This window comes from Mirounga angustirostris, unplaced genomic scaffold, assembly GCF_029215605.1.
Source record: "Mirounga angustirostris isolate CCGP_5_RB_7025 unplaced genomic scaffold, mMirAng1.0.hap1 SCAF_3, whole genome shotgun sequence".
NCBI classification, from domain to species: Eukaryota; Metazoa; Chordata; class Mammalia; order Carnivora; family Phocidae; genus Mirounga; species Mirounga angustirostris.
In genome coordinates, this window is record NW_026991711.1 from 176,174,693 (window position 1) to 176,190,019 (window position 15,327).

The window sequence follows — 15,327 nt, forward strand, 5'->3', positions numbered from 1 at the left end:
CCCCCCGAGCCCCAGCTCTACTCTCTGCTCTTGGCCTAAGCCCAGTCTGGACAGATTGCCATCCACTGCTTGTGAGAAGAGAGGTTACAGTAGGGATGGTAGCCACCCATCATGCCTGTGCATGTCTCCATCACTGCAAGCACCACTTCATTGTACCCCGCTTATGTGTCTCTTTCTCCCATGGAACTGTGAGTTCCCTGAGGGTAGGGCCTGACTTCTTTCTCTTTGTATCCCCAGGGTCTAGCACATGCCTGGCACACAAAGACCCACAAGTATTTCTTGGTGGATGGATGGATGGATTTGGATGGATGGGTGGATGGATGAATGGATGGGTTCAGATGGGTAGGTGGATAGATGGATGGATTTGGATGAATGGATGGATATGGATGGTTGGATGGATGGATAGATGGATTTGGATGGGTGGGTGGACAGATGGGTGAGTGGATAAATGGATGGTTGGATGAATGGATGGATTTGGATGAGTAGGTGGATGGATGGATGGATGGATGGATGAGTGAATGGGTGAATGGATGTGGATATTGTCCCAGGTCTGAATGTGATACAGACAAAACCTTAAATAGATAAAGAAGCAAAGGGAGACACCTACCCTAACCACATTTCCTTCCCTCAAAAAATGGTTCCCCCTTCACTGTTGCCATAGGTCCTCCATTATTGCTCTTCTACCTTGTGGTATTATTCCTTGCTAGGTCTATGTCTCTATTCAATGAGCCCACCTTTGAAGGCATCATCAAGATCTTCCTTCCCAAAGACAACCCCCAGGTCATGGATGGCACAGGTGTGGAACTGCACTCGGAAGATGACATCTCGGGCGGGGCTCCGGAACTTCTTGTGGTAGCACTTCAGCTGGGTGGGAAGGAGAGCAGAGTCCATCAGGGGCCCCAGGAGGGGAAATCAGGTCTCAAGGAGCCTCCTTATTAGCTCCATGACTGAGACCCCAGGGCTCACCCAAACCTAATGAGGGAGAGGTCACCAATACCAAATAGGATCTCAGAGCTATCTGGGGAAACTTCTAGAAAGCAGAATGTTGGAGGCCAATCTCACCCTGTGGGAACAAAACTGTCCTCCCAAGAAGTTCCTGCACACAGAATGGAAAAAGTAGGAGTGAATTTAAGTTGCAGGAGGAAAGACTGAAATTAGAACTGAGGGAGTCCTGTCACCATAGGAAGCAAGGAGGTAACAGCTCACAATGGCAGATATTTCCCTGGAGATATTCTAGAACAAGAGACAAGCGCAGGAGAAGGGATGTCCAGCTCTGAGGCAGAGGAAGGCCTTGCAGGAGGCTGGTGGCCTATAGGAGTGACAATCTTGTCTGGGGAGGCAGGAGAGCAGGAAGACAGAAGAAATAAAGGGAGGAGGGGGCCTGAGACAGAGGGGCAGCACTCACCAAGATGTCTCCCTTCAACAGCAGTCCAGGTTCGATGGTGATGCAGATGCTGGTCTGGCTGTCTCCTTGGACGTTGCTACAGGGAGAGGTGAGCGGAGAAAAAGAGAGCTGCTGAGGGGGGCGGGCAGTGCGCTTGCTCCCTGCTCCCCCTGCCAGAGGGCTCCTGGGAAGGCTTGCTGCCTCTGTCCTTCAGCCCTCTGTCAGATGAGATCCTCCTAGAAGAGGTCCTGGCCCATCCCCCCACACCCATGTCCCTGGTCCTCGGCCTTGGGCCTCCGGCATCCCTGACCTCTCATTCCCGTGGAATACCTACTAGATGCCAGACGTGTAGACAGGCTGCATGGCCTGGTAGATCCGGAGAAAGGGCCGACACCCTGTAAGGGAGGGTGGTGTTAGCGCGGATGGTATGGGGGAGAGGGGAAAGGAAGGAAGGGCTGCGGAGAGGAGAGGTAGGAAGGAGAAATGAAAAGAGAAAGGAGGAAGAAATACTAGCTTTTCATCTGAGAGGCATTTTTAGGTTTACAAAACCCATTGCCGCATCCAACATCACGGGCCAGCAGGCACCGCCAGAACCGATCCCACGAAGAGACCGGGGCTCAAAGAAAGCTCAGGAGGTGGCGCAGTCGAGACTCCAATCCAAGCCTATGTTTTTATCCCCTCAGGCTGCCTCTTGAGGAGAAAAGATGGGAGACAGGAGGGGAGGGAAGCCAGAGGGCTCGGGCAGGTACCTCCTTTAGACTCGAAGTTGGGGATGCCGTGCATGATCACGTGGTGCAGAAACAAGGGCTTGTTGTTCATTTTGATGGAGCCAGAGAGGAGGCCACTGAAGTAGTGCACGTACCTGGGGGCAGGGAGAGGGGCGGCTTCAGCCGGGAGAGCCATCCTAGAGCAGAGCCATCCCTGTCTCTTTTCTGCCCCCGCCTAGCCCACCCCCCACCACTCTCCAGGCCTCCTGGAACCCGGGGTCTCCACCCCAGTACAGTCCTTCCTCGCTGCCTGGAGCCCCAGGTAGGAAGGACAATGAGCACGTAGGACCCAACCAGGAGCTGCGTCTAGCCAGTACGGCCGTTTGGGGGTTCTCTGGCGCCCCCGACGGTCAGCATGAACATCTCTTTCCAGCTTCACTCCCAGCCTAAAAATCTCCTGCTGGACCAAAATTCCTCCCACACATCCCTGACATCCCTCACATCATTAAGCAGCTCACTACTGTACAAGGCAGGCTGATCAACCATCAAACATCTCTAACACCCTCACACTGAGCTTAAACCAAGCTTACGCTTATGCCCAAGGCCCCAGTTCTGCCCTGACCCACCCACTAGCCACATGACCATCCAACAAACAGTAAGAGCTTAATAATTAGAGTCCTTCACTTTTTTACATCACACTGAAGTGTATGAAATCCCTCTGTATGTGGTATTGAAAGACATCCAACTCCCACTAAGCATTCCTATATCTAGGGTCAACACTCCCCCATTCTTTTTGGATCTTATTGGAAAAATGCAAGAATTAACCTATCTCCACTCCTTCTAGAAGAGAAGGGAAACTGGGTCCAGAAAGAGTTGCTGACACATAGCAAGAACATACAAAGCTGGGAGTGGACGGGGAGAGAAGGAAAGCAGTCTGAACTTCAGTGCACCTGCCAGAAAGAGAGGTCGGTTCTTTTGCTGGGGATCGGTCGATGCGTCCTCCTTTTCTGAATGGCCAGAGGACGCCAAGCTAGGCCAGCCAGATGGATCAGAATGAATCCTGAGGCTCCGTGAGGGGCAAGGGGGCTCTCTGAAGCTAGTGGAACCAGAACCCACATGACCATGACAACGGTCCCCTCCTGTCTCTTGGCTCTTTGGCCCACCTCCAGGCCTGCGGGCCTCTGTCACTGGGCCTGGGTGGGGCCACCTCACACTACCTAAGCCAGATAATCTGATGGGCAGCACCAGTTCCTATTCAGCCCCTGCCCAGCCCCCAGCCCCATTACTCAAACCGGAAACCTGGAATGGCGGTTCCTATCAGATCTCTGGATCATGCCAACAGGATGTGTCTGTGTGCTGGGGACAATGAGTCCAGGGGTGGGGTGACAATGAATGGGGGAGTCGCAGGCAAAGCCCCTCCCTCCCTCTCTCTCTCTGCCCACCTCTCCCCCAGCTGCTCTATTGCCTACAAATGACACTGCCCAGAAGGCGGGAAAGTGGCAACAAATACGTGATGAAGCCAGCAGCCGTACTTTCACACATGGGCCCGGACAAAATGACCCACCCATAAGCAGATGCGCTTGCAGATACAAGCTGCCAAGCAGACAGATTACATCAACATCCCCCACCAGCTGCGTACTGTGTGAGCGCAGTGCACATTGTGGAGTCCTGGAACGCTCCACCTGCTGAGAGAAGACACGGATCCCGTTCCCCAGGCCTTCAGCTTCGGGACGTGGCTGCTCAGCCCACTCTCCAAGCCACATCACTCTCCTCATCCTTCACAGTCAGACTCGTGACCAAGGCCACCAGTCATATGCAACCAGCAGGTACTTGAACTACTGCTCATTCCTCCCCGGGAAGGCTCTCAGTGATCCCCAGCTGCTGTGTCGGGCAGCCACCCAGAGTTTTCTGCACATGGACATCCGGTTTCTGATGGCTGACCCTGAGACCGGCTTCTGGCTGTCCTGTGCCGGTGGAAGGCCCTGGGTGGCCTGAGCACTCACTTCTGCTTGGGCTTCCGGATACAATGGCAGACACACTCACCAGCGGAGCCAACAGCCTTCTAAGCAAGGTGGGGGTGATGGGGGATAAATGGGGAACCCCAGCGTGGAGAGGCCAAGGGCTCCTGCTAGCCTGGTCAGCATTCTGAGGGGCTAGAAAAGTCAGGGGGATGCTTTGGCCCCTAGGCCAGCCTACTTGCTGTTCCTCTGCGTGGTCACGGCAGACCTGCACTCAGATGCTTCCTTCCTCCCCTCAGAGCTCGCCCCACACGTCACCTTCTCCGAAAGTTCAGCCCTCATGCCCACCACTCTTGAAGCCATCACGCGCTGTTTGGGTTTTTCCCCCTTCGAAGTACTTCTCATGACCTGAGAGTACGTTGATGCCTCGTGTCCTGCTGAAACAGTCAGTCCCGCGGCCACAGCGCGCAGAGCCGTGTGGCACATCATGGGCGTGCGGCAGACCCACCGCTCTGGCCACAGGGGGGCTGGGCCCCATTCCCCATCTACAGGTCTCCCCTCTGGGCCTGGGCTTCTGCCTTGCACTCACCTGCAGCCTCCCCACAGCCCACCAGCCCTAATTCTACCTGTGCTCACCTGTGGACCAGACATAATTACACAGCACGTTATCCACAGAGCAGAATCCAGCCCTCAGGACTGGGGGTGGCACAACCCCGGGGCAGGGGTCCTGGCCTGGCCTGAGTTACAGGCCCCAAGTACCTTCTAGTTCTGCTGCTACTCGCTGTGGATCCTGGCCATGCTGAGTCCCCTCCCCCAGGCTCAGGCTTCTCATCTGTAAAATGGGGATGCCCTGGATGGTCATACGGTAGTTGTCATTATTACTCAGGTTCGGCCTCAAATCCACCACCTCCCCACAGGCGTTCCCTGACCCCCTTCATTAAATAGCCCCAATCTCCTCCATCAGGTCTATCCCACTCTGTTCTCTTTCTTTCCTAGCACCAGCCACTACGGAAATGGTCCTATTGGTCTACTTACTTGTGCGATGTCCATCTTTCTCAATGGGATATCAGCTCACTGAGGGCAAAGCACTTTGTCCTGTTCAACTAGATATCTCTAGCACTTGGAATGTAGTAGAGCACCTAAAACTTGTCCAGTGAATGAATGAATCATCTCTGCCCTGCTCTCTGCCTGGGCTGCTGTGGACTCCAATGAGACCACGTGCTTGAGAGCCCTTGGTTAAATTTTCAAAGCTCTTCCAGGAGAAGATGACCCTTATGGTAAGAATCTGTGACCTCCCCAGAGCAGGTAGCAATGACGTCAGCCTCCTAAAGGCTCACCCATGCACGGAAGCAGTCCTGCTTCCAGGACCAAGAAATAGCACTGCCTTCTTATACAAACTGCCTTCTTGCACCCAGACCTATGTGTCCCCCACCAATCCCCACTGCTCTCCAGCACTGGTCTCAGGAGCCAAGTGCCATGCCCACCTGTAAGTGCACACAGCAGCCCATGGGTTCACCCATGTCCCTGAGCTCACACCACTCCAGGTTGGCACCGGAATATGCATGTTCGGTACACCCCCACCTAGGCATGGCTGTTCCATCCCCTGTGGGTGCGTAAGGCCAGTCCCCAAGATAGCAAGCACGCACACACACACAGGTGCATGCACTGGCTGTGAGCCCTGGAGACCCACCTTCTCTGGGATGGCTGGCCAATTGGCACAATCTTATCCTCATAGAACCGCTTCATTGCAAACCGGTCCAGGGCCTGATCAGCGCTGCAGGGAGAGATGGGTGGTCAGAGGAGCCAACTTCTATGTCCGAGAGCCCCTTGTCTCCCCACCCCTGCTCCCCTAGACCTGTGGAGCCCTCCAGCCACCCTATGCTAAGAAACTTTCAGAAGAAGGGTGCCCCAGCATCTCTACATCTTGTGTGCTGGACTCGGGGAGGGGACTTTGGAGCCAGACAGCCTGGGTTCCCATAGCAAGTCTGCCACTTACTTATTAGCCTTGTGTCCTGAATCAGGTTATTTAACCTTTCTGAACCTGATTTCCCTCCCTGTCAAAGGTGAGTGACAAGGGCCTTCCTTGAAGGTTGTTATGGCAATTAAGTGAAATAACATCTATAAAAAGCTGTGGGCACACAGTAGGTGTACAGGAAATATTCATCATGAAGGGAAGATTAGGCTAGATTGAGTTTCTTAAACTCACAAAACTACCATCTAAGGCTCTACAGAACATTCTATCTATCCACAAAGAGATCATTTTTAAAAGAAGAGACAGATGATGTAGCCCCTCTGTTCTTGACTCTCCAATGACATCCCATCCCAAACCCCAAAGTCCTTATCAAAGCCCACAAGGATGAGATAACTTCTAGATGGTTCTGCCAGACCCAGATCTGCCCTCCAACATTCTTTTTGACTCCCTCTCCAGCTCACTCAGAGAAACAGAAGGCCTTTCGCCAAGGAAAAGTGGCTTGGAGAAGGTGGCTGGATGGGGTGTCCCTAGATGGGCCTGCCTCCCAAGGCTGCTCCCACCAGTGCTCCCAGTAGAGGGGGGGACTCTCCTTTCTCCCGCCCCCCATGCACAGCCACCTGCCTCGGAGCTGTAGGCTCCTCCTGCCCATCCTCAGCACCCCTCAACCCCAAGGAAGGGAGCAGTCACTGGGGGATGGGCAGAGGGGGTTCCCACTGTCAGTACTCAGGCTCTTACCTGGCAGAAATGTTGCTGTAGTGCATGTAAGCTGCAATGACAACGCCGATCCTGCCTCGGTTTCCCTATAAGAACCCCAAACACAGACTTTACTTCTAAGGTCAGCCCATGCAGAAGCCCGGAGGAAAAAGGGGGCAGTGGCTGGAGAGAGGGCTGTGGTTCTCAAGGAGAACAGGACAGGGGAGGGGGATGCAAGGGAGGGAGGCAGGTCGGGCTGAGACTCAAAGAGAAGAAACACAGCTGATCACCCACTACACTTGACAGCCCCACGAGCTCGTAACTCCCCATTTCTTGGGCAGGGCCCCTGGGACAGAATCTACTATCTCCTAGAGAAGAGAATGCACACAGGCTTGCACGCTCACATAATCCAATGATACAGTCAGGCACACACACTCATCCAAGGACACATCTATGCCTGTGCGCGCACACAGGCGGCCCCCCGCTCTGACCTTATTGTGTAGAACGACGACGTTGTGAGGGTCTGCATTGAGCCAAGTGTCCATGGCCTTGCAGACGCTGCAGATCTTCTCCAGGGCTGGGGTGTGAAGGTCAGGCCAGCCGAATTCCAGTACCTGTGGTCCAAGCCATGAGTGAGAAGGGGCAGAAGCCCCAGAGAGTCGACCAGACCTGGATTTAGGGCCGGCCCTAGGTCCGATGCCTGGTGTCCTTATAAGATGAGGAGAAGAGCCACAGAGAGACACAAGGACATACCCCACACGCAGGTGCTACAGCAGCAGCCACCCACCCACCTTGCTTCCTGCCCTGCCCATCAGCCCAGAGGGGAGGCAACGGTGTGGACACAGAGGACACTGGCCCAGGACCAGAGACCCTGGGTCTCTGAGTCTCTGCTCTGACACTGCCTCGCTCTGGGGGCTCTGGCAAGTCATGGCCCCTGTCCTGGCCTCAGTTTACCCATATGTGTGTAAAGCTGATGACCCCAAGGTCCCTTCCACATGACTCTGACTTCAAAATGTGCCCCCCAGCATTTCTCCCAAACTCTCCTCCCATAGACAACCCCAAGCCCGAGCTCAGGGACAAAGAGGGAAAGTGAAGGGCCCCCAGGTGTTCACAGCTCTTTTCCAGGCCTGGACACACAAACCATTGATTTTTCAGGCTGGCCGAGAGAAGCCTAAAGGGGACAGAGGGCAGATCCGAATGGCAGGCTTCAGGCTCCTCGAAACTTTTCTTAACTCACAGATCATTAAATGGAAAGAGAATTCATGCTCGGAAGAGCCGAGAGAGCACATCTAATCTAGCCCGTCCTGTTTCAGAGGTGCAAACTGAGGCCCAGAGAACTGTCACCTGCCCAGGGTCACAAAGCAACAGGTACCAGAATCCAGGCGCCAGAGCAGACATCCGCACAAAGCCTGGGCTCAGCCCGCCGAGCCAGCAAGTGGGAACGGGTCATTGGCAATCCCGGGCCACTTTAAATCCAAAGTGCTTTTCAACGAGGCTAGAAATCCCACAGCTCCAGCCTCACCCCAGAGATACTACGTGCACCCCAGGGGGGGCAGACCTGGGTAGGAAATCGCTGTATCAAGCTTGGCTCTCTGCAATTTGTATTGCAAAAACAATAAATACGGGCTTTTCCTTGTTCCAAATAGAAGATGACACAGACACGGAATAGGCTTTGTGAAGTGTCTCAGCACTTCCCCCCAGATTCTAAAGTGGGGACCACAGGGAGAGGGACCTCAGCTGTTCTACTTCTCTTTCAGGCAACGGGAAGCCCCCACCCCTGATCAGCATCAGCTCACCTTGGCGTGGAGCTTCGTGATGTCAGGCCTCCGCTCAGAGAGGTTGAAAAGCTAGAAGGAGGGAAAGGAAGAGATTGTAAGATAATGCTTGCTGTCTTCTGTCTGTCTCTCTGTCTCTCTCTCTGTCTCCTCTACCCCCATGCCCCCCTCGGTGAAAATTCTACCCATGCAAGAGCTTACAATGGTGTCCCATCAGACACACACACACACTGACCAATAAGAACTCAACTATAGGTTCTCAGGGTAAAGAGGAGGAGAAGGAAGTAGGTAGACACGGCCACTCCCCTCAGTGAGCGGACAGACACCCAGGACTGAAAATGAGAAGGCGATGCAGTCTGTCTCAGGTCCCACGTGCCACCCACAAGGTGGGCATCTTTGCATCCTAAACAGGAATCCCAGTGTTGTTAACTGATAAGTATTTGGCCATCTCTAGTTTCCACTTCACATGTCAACTTACTTCTCTCAACCACCACAAGCGGTAGGTGGTGTAATCAGACCCATTTTACAGATGCAGGACCTAAGGTTTAGTGAGGTGAAGTGGCCAAGTCAGATGGTAAGAGCAGAGCCGGCATTCAAACCCAGGACTCTCCGATGTCTGAACCCAGAGCCCTCAACAATGCCCAACACAGCTGATGGACAGGCCTCCGCGGTGGGTTCATAGCATCCCACAAAAATTCATATCCACCTGGAACTTCACAATGTGACCTTATTTGGAAACACAGCCTTTGCTGATGTAAGTACTTAAGGATCTCAAGATGAGATCATCCTGGATTTAGGGCGGGGCCTAGGTCCGATGCCTGGTGTCCTTATAAGATGAGGAGAGGAGCCACAGAGAGACACAAGGACGGAGGCAGAGACGGGAGTGATGTAGCAACAAGCCAAGGTCACCAAGGATTGCTGGGAGGCACCAGACACCAGGAAGGGGCATGGCCCTGCCAACACCTTGATTTGGACTTCTAGCCTCCAGAGCTGTGAAAAAAATTAATTCTGTTGTTTCCAGACCCCCAGTTTGTGGTCATGTGTTAGAGCAGGCCTAGGGACCTAAGATGGCCTCCCACACCCCGCCTCGAGCCTGCACCGTCTGGTTGGTGGGTCCAGCCCCACCCCACAGGTGCTTCCTTGTAACATGGAACTGAGCTCTCCTCTGGGGCCAATCCCCATGCCAGCTCTCTGAGAGTAGAGAAGAACTGCCAACCACCTCATCCATGTCTGTAAGGTGCTTCTGGGCCAGGCACCACCCCAGTGCCAGCCACACAAGGTCCCGTAGGATGCACGTTGCCACAACATGCCCTCAGACCTCAGCTCTGCCACTTCCGATGCTGTCACCTGAGGCAGACACCCCACCTCTCCGCACTCCGGCGAAACCTGATTTCTAGGGCTAGTGTGCAGTTAAACCTGTGGAGAGCGGTTAGAACAGGGCCTGCCTCATAGGGAGCGCTCGAGAACATGAATTCCTCAATGCACACATATACATACACGCACACACAGGCACGTGTACACACGTGACTTGGGTCCAGATGCCGCATTCCAGCGGCAGACACACTCCTCCCAGCAAAGTGGGGCCGGAGAGTGAGTGCAGACTCAGGCCACGAGTGAGACACGGAAATCACGGGAAGAGGAAGAGCAGGAGTTGGCCCTGGCGGGCACCAGAAGCAAGAAGGTGGCGAGGAGAAAGGACAGGGGGCACCGGGCCCCACCCTCACCAGGTAGCTGCCGCCATGTTTGGACTTGAGCATCTGGGCCACCTCTCGGAGGTTGCTCCGGAAGTTCTCCTCGTTGGCTGTGCTGGGGAAGGAGACGGCGATGATCCTCTCCGTGACATACACCAGGTCCAGCTCACAGCTGTCCTCCATGGTCCGGCTCACGCTCATGTTTCTGGAGGGACAGGAGGCAGAAGGGGGTCCAGATCAGAAGCCAGCTCCTCAGGGCAAGGTTCAGGTAGCTGTACCTCCTACACACCACATGGGGCCCACAATTCCAACCCAGGAGGCTTGGCTCTTCCCTGACCCAGAGCCAAGGCCAGAGGCCTCCCCTAGCAAGGCCCATGCAGCCAGCAAGGCCAGCCTAGAAGCCTGGGAGCCTGGGCATACCTGGCCAGGGGCTGGCAGGATCTCGGGCCATTTCAGTCATGACAGCAATCCTAAGTGCCCATCCATCCTGTTGGCCCTGCCTTCAACCTGCGATCCCAGAGGTCAGGGCCAGGACGGGAGCCAGCTAGGAGTCCAGGAGTCCAGCTCAGCCTCCCGACACACCGCGGCCACCTGGTCTGGTGGTAGTCTCTCAAAGGATCCCGGGATAGATTTTGAAGAGGAAGGAGAGCCTGAGCTGGGTGCTCTCCAGCATCCCAGGGCTGAGCACTGGGCTGCCCTCCCCTTGCTCCCAAGCTGTAGAGTAGGTGGGGAGGCTTCTCAGGGGAAAAGGCAGCTCAGGTGACATGCTCACCTGGGCTCCAGGTAAGCCAGACCACAGTGCACATTCCAGCCCTCCCCGGAGGCAGGCCGGCTCCTGCCCTTTGTTCCCTGGCTCTCCCCCACCTCTAGCAGCTTCCACTGCCTGCCAGGGCTATTTCTTGGCAGTGGCCTCCGTGATTTCTAAGGGCCCAGGAAACAGAGGGTGCTGAGCCTTTGCTGCTGCCATGGCAGGTGGCCCCCAGAAATCCCAGTGCCATCTGAGCTCCTAAAAGAGGTGGGAAGCCCCTGGGCTGGGCTCTGGGTGAGGGAAGGTAGGGGTTCACACCTTTACACCTCACCCAGCTTCTCTCCCAGCCCAGGAAGGGGAAATGGGTGTCAGGACACTGAAATTCCATTCTGAGGTGCACCTGCAGCTTCTGGGGGCACCTCACACCCTTCCTATCCCCACACTTTCTTACTCCATCACCAACCCGCTACTGTCTCACTTCCCCTCTCTACCCAAGGTGGTCCACACTCACATTTCCTTTTGAGAATCTTTGACTACAGCAGGGTAAAGGAGAGACTGGGGGGCAGTGGAGAAATACTACCAGGGTATTTCAAAGAGATGGGGCGGCACATCCAGATGTCCACCAGGGTAGAGGGGCCAGTAGGCTGTGGTAGGGAGCCCAGTTTGAATTTGACCTCTGAGCCCCCACCATTCCTTGTCCCTAAGATAAGGTTCTCACTGCAGCCTTTGCGGGGGGGGGGGGGGGGGGCGGGGGGGGGGGCGGGGGGCGGGCAGCATCCTAAGGCAGAACAGTGCCACCGCCTGGAGAACTTCAGCATTGCACCCTGCACCCACCCACCCCAAGATGGTTCTCAGCTGTAAGGGAAGAAGCGGATTCTCCAAAGGGCCACCCCGGTCTGTGGGCCGCTGGGCCACAACCCACTGGGGGCTTTAGCTACACACCAGCCCTCTCTGGCCGGGGCTCCATTTCCCTGGGCCTCATCTCTGGAGCCTCAGGAGTGGAGGTGGGGCAGAGAGAGAAGAGCCTGAGCCAGAAAACCACAGAACTCAGACACAGGGAAAAGAGACTCTGGATCAGCAAGGCACCGAGTCTTCATGCATCCCCTCCCCCAGCCCCTGCCAGCCAGCTAGATAGAGAACTTTCCTTTTAGAAATGACCCTCCAGGGCACCTGGGTGGCTGTTGGTTAAGCAACTGCCTTCGGCTCAGGTCATGATCCTGGAGTCCTGGGATCGAGTCCCGCATCGGGCTCCCTGCTCAGCGGGCAATCTGCTTCTCCCTCTGACCCTCCCCCCTCTCATGCTCTCTCTATCTCATTCTCTCTCTCAAATAAATAAATAAAATCTTTAAAAAAATAAAAAATAAATTAAAAAAAAGAAATGACCCTCCAACATCAAAAACCCCTGCGCACAAAGAAGACCTGGATCTAGCACAGGCCTTGACACCTGCCGGTCCAAAGGCACACCCAAGTCTTGCCTCCTGGTGATTCTGTGACCTTTAACAAGTCACCTTACCTCCCTGAGACTCAGTTTCTTCATCTGCTGAATGGGAATAAAATACTTACCTTGCACGGTTGTTGCAAGGACTAGATGAGATCGTGCAGGGACATAAAGAATCCAGCTCAAGGCCTGGCTTCGAGCTAGAACTCAAAACACGAGCATTTCCAAGGGGCATCCACTTGCACCCTCTCTCTGTTGCTGGCATGTCTCCCCATGCTCCCTACCTTGTGGCTTTCTGACTTCGGGCTCAGAAACCCAAAGGTATGACTTGCTGGAAACACCCACAGTGACCTCACTGTGGCACCCCCACCCCTTGCCCCTCACAGGCCAGGCATACCTGATAGGCTGGGGATGGGGCTGGACACTCGGGGTGACTCTGGCGGAGCCCTGGGACAGAGAAAGGAGAAGCGGCATTATGGAGGGGGCCAGCGGAGAGTCGGCCACGGGAGCAGTCGGGGCTGTGGGCAAACACAGATTCCCTCCTCCTTTCTCTGCCAACATTCCAGCCCAGGCCCCTAACACCCAGGCAACACAGCAACCTAAAGCCAAAGGCCATCAGTGCCAATTCCTTTGGGAGTGTGCATGCAAGCCCCCAAAGGGCTTAGCTTTTCCTTCCCTGGGGAAGGAAGAAATCCCAAATGCTGAGAACAGTCTGGGCTGCTGCCATCCACAGAGTCCACACACGCAATAAAACAGTTACTAAATGGATGGAAACACATTTCGTCTTGATTCACCGGACAGCGTAACAGTAAGCCTGAGGGGAGAATACAGACTGCAAGCCTCAAGGAAGGAAAGGCTGGTGTGGCAGCCCTCGGCCCGGCTCTGAACCTTTGTCGGCCGACCACCATCTCCCCGCACTCCTCCCCTTCAAAGCAGCACCACTGAGCCATTCAATCAAGAGTTGTGGGTCCAGAGCAGTCAGGGACCACGTGGTGTGTAGCAGCCGGGACCAGTGCCAGGCAGCAAATCATGCTCCCAAGGACCCGCCGCCCCTTGTCTGTCACCCCCTCACCCATCTCCTGGGTGGTCTGCTTGCACAAAATTAGGCAAATGGACCCACGCTGGGGTCCCAAACAGCCCAGGACAACCCGATGGCGCAGGGATGAAAGCGCAGAGCTGGGGTCCCCCAGCATCCCTCCCCGCAACCTTGCCCTTAACACTCTGAGCCTCCCTGACGTCACACGGACAGTGGGGCAATCCTTACCGAGTGGTTTGGAGATTAAAAAGAAGTATGCATATGGGGCACTCATACAGTGTTACTGTTACTACATCTGACACGATTAAAAGGGCAGTTAGAGATACAACCAACATTCACCTCTATAGAAAATCAAAGCCCGGTATCACAGCTGCTGCCCACCCTCTCAGCCACCTCACCTGATGCACAAACACCCAGCTTCCAGTTCCCAGGCCCAGCCAGAGCCCTTTGAGCCCTCTGGTGCCTTCCAAAACTCCCCATGCCTCCCAGCCTTTCCCAACCACCTAGTCGCAACCACCTCTTGGAGGAGACAGGACCATAGTCTGCCAAGAAGAGGAGAAACTGAGGCACAGTGACTCACCCCCAAGTCCCATGGAAGTCGACAACCGGCAGGATTCACCCTCAGACTCTGGGTTTGACCATGGGGGCCCGGAGCAGAAAAGCCCGTTCCAGCCTCCCCCAGGGCCCTGCGGCGCCTACCAGGCAGGGGTGGGTGGTAGGCTTGGAGGCCTGGCTCCCGGCCGAGCCCGAAGTCAGGGCAGCGCTGCTAAGAGGAGAGCTCTCCATCCAGCCCCCCAGGAGAAGGCTGCACCCAGAGCCCCCTCTTTGTGGGCCACGGCCCAGCTCTCCCCTGCTCAGCCTCTGTGGCAGCAGCGAGAGAACGAACAGCCAAATGGGACTGTCAGGGTGGAAAGTTTCTGTCTCCACAGCCCCCTGGCCCTGACGACTTGGGTTTGCATGAGTCAGGCGGGGGCGCGGGGGTGGTAAGGAGGGATCATGTTTGGTTTTCAAGCCCCAAACCAGGCTGTTCCAAGACTACCCACCCAGAGGAACACCAGAGACCCAACACTCCATCTGTCTTGATTTCACTGGTCCCTGATGAGGAGTCGCTGAACCTCCCCAGGCCCTCAGCCCTGCTCCAGGCCCCAGGGCCACCCTGCTATAAATAGCCCCTCGGGTTTCATCTGCTGCCGACCCACAGCCATGTTTGGAGGCCACCACGCTGCCTCAAACACTGGAAGCCACAGCTGTAGCCGAGGCTCGAGGTGTGGCCAAGGCCACGGGTCCCAGCCCACAGAGCCACAGGGAGACGATGCGATATTGAGACCGGCTTGGCGAGGGGACCAGGGAGCCAAGGGGAGCCAGGAGCCTCCTGGGGAGCAGGGGTGAAAAGGAAGAACGGGGCAGGAGAGCTGGATCCCATTTCTCCAACCCCCCTTCCCAACGTTACAACACTCCACATTCCTCAGCCTCCCCACCCCAAAAAGCCAGGAAAGATAAATAAAAACTTGGCCCCAACAGAGTCTGGCCATGCCGTCTCCAGAGGTGATAAGACAAAGTCCAAGCCTGCTCTGCTCCACCAGGCTGGCCAGGGCAGGGGAGGCAGGGGAGGAAGCTGCCCTGGGCCGTGACCCCACCAGATGACGGGGAAGGGAACAGCTGGATGGTCATCCCCTGTTGAATCACTGGGCTGTCCTCTAACTGACGGGGCTTCCTGTTTTCCGCAGTCTGGGGACATGTGACACTCGCTGGCAGAAAGCAGACATAGACGGGTGACAAGTCTGAGTCTAGTGGACGTGGAGAATCACACGCCGTTGCAGGGGTGGGGGGGGCGGGGTGTGAGCAAGCACAACCTAATACTCCAAAACACACAGGTGACCTCACACAGGAGGCCAGAGATGGGCCCCCCACTGCTGTGCGCCTCA

The 15,327-nt window shown here is 55.5% G+C and overlaps 1 protein-coding gene across 12 annotated transcripts in view; it reads right to left on the bottom strand.

Moving 5' to 3' along the window:
* TNS1 (tensin 1) overlaps positions 1 to 15,327 on the bottom strand; it is a 193,800-nt gene that overhangs the window by 79,446 nt on the left and 99,027 nt on the right. For 10 of the 12 annotated variants that reach the window (XM_045868018.3, XM_064587035.1, XM_054506018.2 and 7 more), the window contains 10 exons: positions 12,764 to 12,813; positions 10,214 to 10,385; positions 8,511 to 8,561; positions 7,206 to 7,328; positions 6,757 to 6,821; positions 5,740 to 5,823; positions 2,134 to 2,246; positions 1,719 to 1,779; positions 1,406 to 1,481; positions 735 to 864 (listed from right to left, as the gene is read on the bottom strand). In XM_045868018.3, coding sequence (XP_045723974.1) covers positions 735 to 864; positions 1,406 to 1,481; positions 1,719 to 1,779; positions 2,134 to 2,246; positions 5,740 to 5,823; positions 6,757 to 6,821; positions 7,206 to 7,328; positions 8,511 to 8,561; positions 10,214 to 10,385; positions 12,764 to 12,813 — 925 coding nt within the window. Of the gene's footprint in view, positions 1 to 734; positions 865 to 1,405; positions 1,482 to 1,718; positions 1,780 to 2,133; positions 2,247 to 5,739; positions 5,824 to 6,756; positions 6,822 to 7,205; positions 7,329 to 8,510; positions 8,562 to 10,213; positions 10,386 to 10,600; positions 11,628 to 12,763; positions 12,814 to 13,982; positions 14,188 to 15,327 lie in introns of those variants that run through there. The other 2 variants (XM_045868024.3, XM_045868027.3) reach the window with 2 other exon arrangements.